This window comes from Etheostoma spectabile, chromosome 10 (genome assembly GCF_008692095.1).
Source record: "Etheostoma spectabile isolate EspeVRDwgs_2016 chromosome 10, UIUC_Espe_1.0, whole genome shotgun sequence".
Classification (NCBI taxonomy): domain Eukaryota; kingdom Metazoa; phylum Chordata; class Actinopteri; order Perciformes; family Percidae; genus Etheostoma; species Etheostoma spectabile.
In genome coordinates, this window is record NC_045742.1 from 129,400 (window position 1) to 133,456 (window position 4,057).

A 4,057-nucleotide genomic window follows, 5' to 3' on the forward strand; every position below is an offset into this window, starting at 1 on the left:
CTGGGAGTTTCCACCAAAAGCCACACTCTCACTTAGGGACAAGTCTTAACACTCTGAGCAGCTGATGACATTAAAACCCTTTGTTTATTGGTCATATAGAAACAGCTATTTTTTGCTTGTTTCTCTTCTCTAATAAAGGCCTTGTTAAAAGTGATAAAAACTGTGGTATAAAAACTCTGTCCAAAGTTTTAATAAAGACAATGTTCTCTTTCAAGTCTAAACATCACTTCTTCTAATTATGGCTGAGGCAAGGATGAAGCTGCTGATTGTAACCGTGAAACAAAGGACACAAACAAAAAAGAATGTATTCAATATTTTATTTCTTCAATTACCATTAAGAATATTAACATTTACAAGCAGCTCGATACAAGATAAAATGACTATAAATATATAAAAGCAGTTAACTAAACATAACATTTTAAGAGATTCTCTTTCTTCTGTTAAACTCATGTCTTGCTTTGCTGACGTTTGTTCTTCTTGTGTCTCCTCAATCTGTACTGGAATATAGTACATTAGGAAATGAGGTTGAAACAACTCTTATTTTACAATTTCTTTCAAACAATCAAGTAAAATGGTTTAATTTAGCACTTGTTAGAACTTACATCTTGCCAGTTCCTGAGTTTTAGCTTGATGCTGTCAAAAGGGTTACTATGTAAAACAGTCTCTTAATGAGAGCAAAATCATGTAAACTTGTAATAAAGAGTAAAATACATTCTCCCATTTTATCACCGTCATGTACCCATTTGTTTTTTTAGAATATTTGGCATCAAAACACACAAGAGAAAGTAGTGAAAACATCTTTTTTCTACAGACAATCTGGCAGAGAATTAAAGCTACTGAGAACATTTGTACACAGTTTGGTTTGGTTGGTCTAACCCTAACCACGGGGGGGGGGGAGTCAGTGACTGGCAGAAGGGGGAAAACACTGAGAAGAACTGATAGGTATTATAGGGGGAATAAATGCTCTAACCTCACACGACGGGGAGGAACTAATCTGATATAGCTCCACTCGCTCCATTTGGAGTTACAGAGAGCATCCTTAGCCCGGACACAGACAGCCTTAACCTTGTGCTTGACTTCAAACTGACAAATGTTGGTAGAGGGAACGGTCCAGGTCTGAGAAATAAAAATAGCACATATGAAATCACATCTTTTTGCATGTGTATTTCTATCATGGTTTGTGGGATTTCCCTTCATCTGACATTTAATTATTTTTAGCGACATGTCTTTATTATTTTCACTCCACAGTTCAATTCACTACCCCCCTCTTACCTTAGTGGCTTTTGAGTCAGGGCATGGGTTGTCACACTTTTTACATCGCCGCCTGAGCTGTGCAATCTCGAAAATGAGAGGGAAGTAGGAGTAGGGGCTGCTCCAGGAGGTTGGGTAACTCCACTCTATCATCGTAGTGTTGACTTTACCAATGCTCACCTTGTCGGGTTTCACTATTGAGGGGGGGAGAGCAAAAGATGAGATGTAGATGAAGACAGAACAGAGACAGGAACAGAGAGAAATACAAACAGATGAAAGAAAATGCTGTATTGTGTGCAGAAAAATAAAAATGTCACAGAGATGTCTCACCTATCTCTGACAGGTAAAAGCGTTTAGAGTAGATCTCCAGCAGGAAGTGCTCCGTCCTCAGGTAGACGGTGATGTGGATCTGCTGGCTCTCCTCGGCATAGGGGCAGTGCTGCTCCTCCAGGCACACGATCCTGTGTCCGCTGTCGTCTACTGAACAGCTGAAGTTACTCTGACCTGAAGAGCATGTCCAATGCTGGCCGCTTTCATCCACAGAACACTGGGTGTCAGATACACTGTATTAAAAAGCATACATATTTTACTTTTTATTGCGACAACACACTGATTTTGTAGTTTTGCTTTGATTTTAATGGAGGAGCTGTAACAACTTATCATGGGCAAACAGTTGAAGGAGAAAAACATATATAACTCAGGAGCTTTAACAGCTGTATTATTTTTACATGGAATCTGATCCCAAGACAGGACCTTGATCCCTAAATGACATGAAAAAAGTACTTTATTATGTCACTGTGTAGTCTCAGCTCTGACATGAGTCTGAACACTGTTATTGTTGGAGAGTGAGCGAGAAAACATTTCGGCAGATTGAGAGCTTACCGTTGAACATTGATGAATGCTACTTTGCCAACGCGACTGCTGTGCCAGGTCCACGAGCAGTGGAACTCCCCGTTGTAGTTTTGAGCGGAACACTTTAAATAACCTTCTAATGAGAGAAGTAGCATAAAGATGCAGAGATGGGGAACATCAAAAAACTAACAAGATGATTAAACACATCTCCATATCTAGCTGATTTGGAACATTTAAATGAGACAGTACCCTTGTCACTTTTGGTAAGAATTCTCCTGTTGGCTTCGACCTCTTGGATCAGAACCACGGTGTAATTGAGGAGTGATCCATCCTTGCTGTGGCAAGTGTAGTTTCCCCCTCCTAAGCTTTCTTCTAGCTGCAACAGATATATGTTTCCCCTCTGTTCTTCCTCCCACCCGTTCTTTTTCCAAAAAATGTCCCCATTTTTTATGTCTCTTCTCATGAGCTCGTCTGGTAGCTCCAGGCAGCTCAGGGGCTGCTGGCCCTCCGTGCCGTCCACCTCCACAACCAGAACTAAAAGATTAAAAGTGGTTTAGAAAGAATATTTAAACTTGGAATGAGTAATGTTTTCAGAGAGATGAAACATACTGTGGGGCAGCAGAGTCCAGTGGTTTGTTGGATTTTGATGACTGACTTGCAGAAATGCCCAGACAAACAGACAACAGACAAACACCGTCATCTGAATGACACAGAGAAGACAGAGAGGGAGAAAGTGAGATTTTGACAGAAAGAGAGCACAGGGGACTCTCTAATGGGACAAAGACATAACATCTTGAGGTAATGATACAAAAAAGCAATCAATTAATATTGTAATTAGTAAATGTATAAAATAACAGATAAAGTATGTAAATAATAGCTAAATAATAAATCAAACCAAAATAAAGAAATAGAAAATCTGAACTGAAAGTGTTGCCTTAAATCACACTCGCATCAATCTGATCTAAATCAACTCAGAACCCTTCACCAAAGTTACGAGGAGCCCCTACCTACAGTATGTCTACATAACAGAAGATTGTCATGTTTTCATGATACTGACAACATGTTTCCATCATGGTATTCTGAAAACATCCAGATCAAGTGCACATACTACATGTTTATTTACATTCCCCTTTCTATTTTTTCATTTTAAAACTGCAACTACATATGGTTCAGTTATTTTGCGGTTTATAATGGATTCCTCTTGCATCTTTTATTTTTATTTTTTTAAACTAAAGTTAAACAACTAACAACTTGAAAAATTAATCAAAAGCCCTCTTACCTTGGCTTCCATCTCTCTAACTCTGCGGTTCCAGGCGACCTTTATGTCCGACATGCTGGCCAAACTTCCCCATATTGACTATAAAAAATTCCAGAGGAACTTCACTTTCCAGCCAGTCGTCTGTACGGACAGATGTATTCAGCATCCCTTTACTCACTTCCACTGCCTCACTTAACTTCTTTTTTACTCTCTCTGATGATATATTGCTTGGACCTTCAGCTTTTTGTCTGAGAAACAATGGCAGTAGGGGCTGTCATAATTCCCACAACACACCCTAATGTTTCCATATCACAATGGAAATGCACTGACATGATTACTTGCAATATAAAAATACCTGATACATGTGTGCTACGTCACTGTGTTGCATCACATCAGACACACACTGTTACATCAAAAACAAATCTCCACTGCCATATTGGTCTGTCAAAAATGTTTCAGTCTTTCTTCTTCAAATATTTTAAAAAGAAACATTTGAAATATATTTTTACAACGTTGTTATGTTATAACATCTATGAGAACAGAAAAAACATAATTAATACTTCCATATTTTCCATTTGTGTTATACTTGATTTCGACTGCGATTTTGGACCCTTTAGGCTCATTTCATCTCAGCCCTTCTAAATCAGTTTTAGCGCATCAAGTCAGAGTTTGCAAACTTGTCTGTTACTGACAGAG

At 38.7% G+C, this 4,057-nt stretch overlaps 1 protein-coding gene across 2 annotated transcripts; it reads right to left on the reverse strand.

Moving 5' to 3' along the window:
* Nucleotides 1-411: 411 nt before the first annotated feature.
* il12ba (interleukin 12Ba) lies at nucleotides 412-3,561 on the reverse strand. Of its 2 annotated transcripts, XM_032528567.1 has the most exons (8): nucleotides 3,383-3,561; nucleotides 2,713-2,803; nucleotides 2,353-2,637; nucleotides 2,134-2,239; nucleotides 1,582-1,814; nucleotides 1,273-1,445; nucleotides 995-1,116; nucleotides 412-492 (listed from the first exon to the last, which is right to left on the reverse strand). In XM_032528567.1, the coding sequence occupies exons 1-8, from the start codon at nucleotides 3,434-3,436 to the stop codon at nucleotides 447-449; spliced, it is 1,110 nt and encodes a 369-aa protein (XP_032384458.1). In that variant the 5' UTR covers nucleotides 3,437-3,561; the 3' UTR covers nucleotides 412-446. The 2 variants fall into 2 exon arrangements, with proteins under 2 accessions (XP_032384458.1, XP_032384456.1); XM_032528565.1 differs by lacking the exon at nucleotides 412-492 and having other exon boundaries at nucleotides 529-1,116.
* Nucleotides 3,562-4,057: the final 496 nt, after the last annotated feature.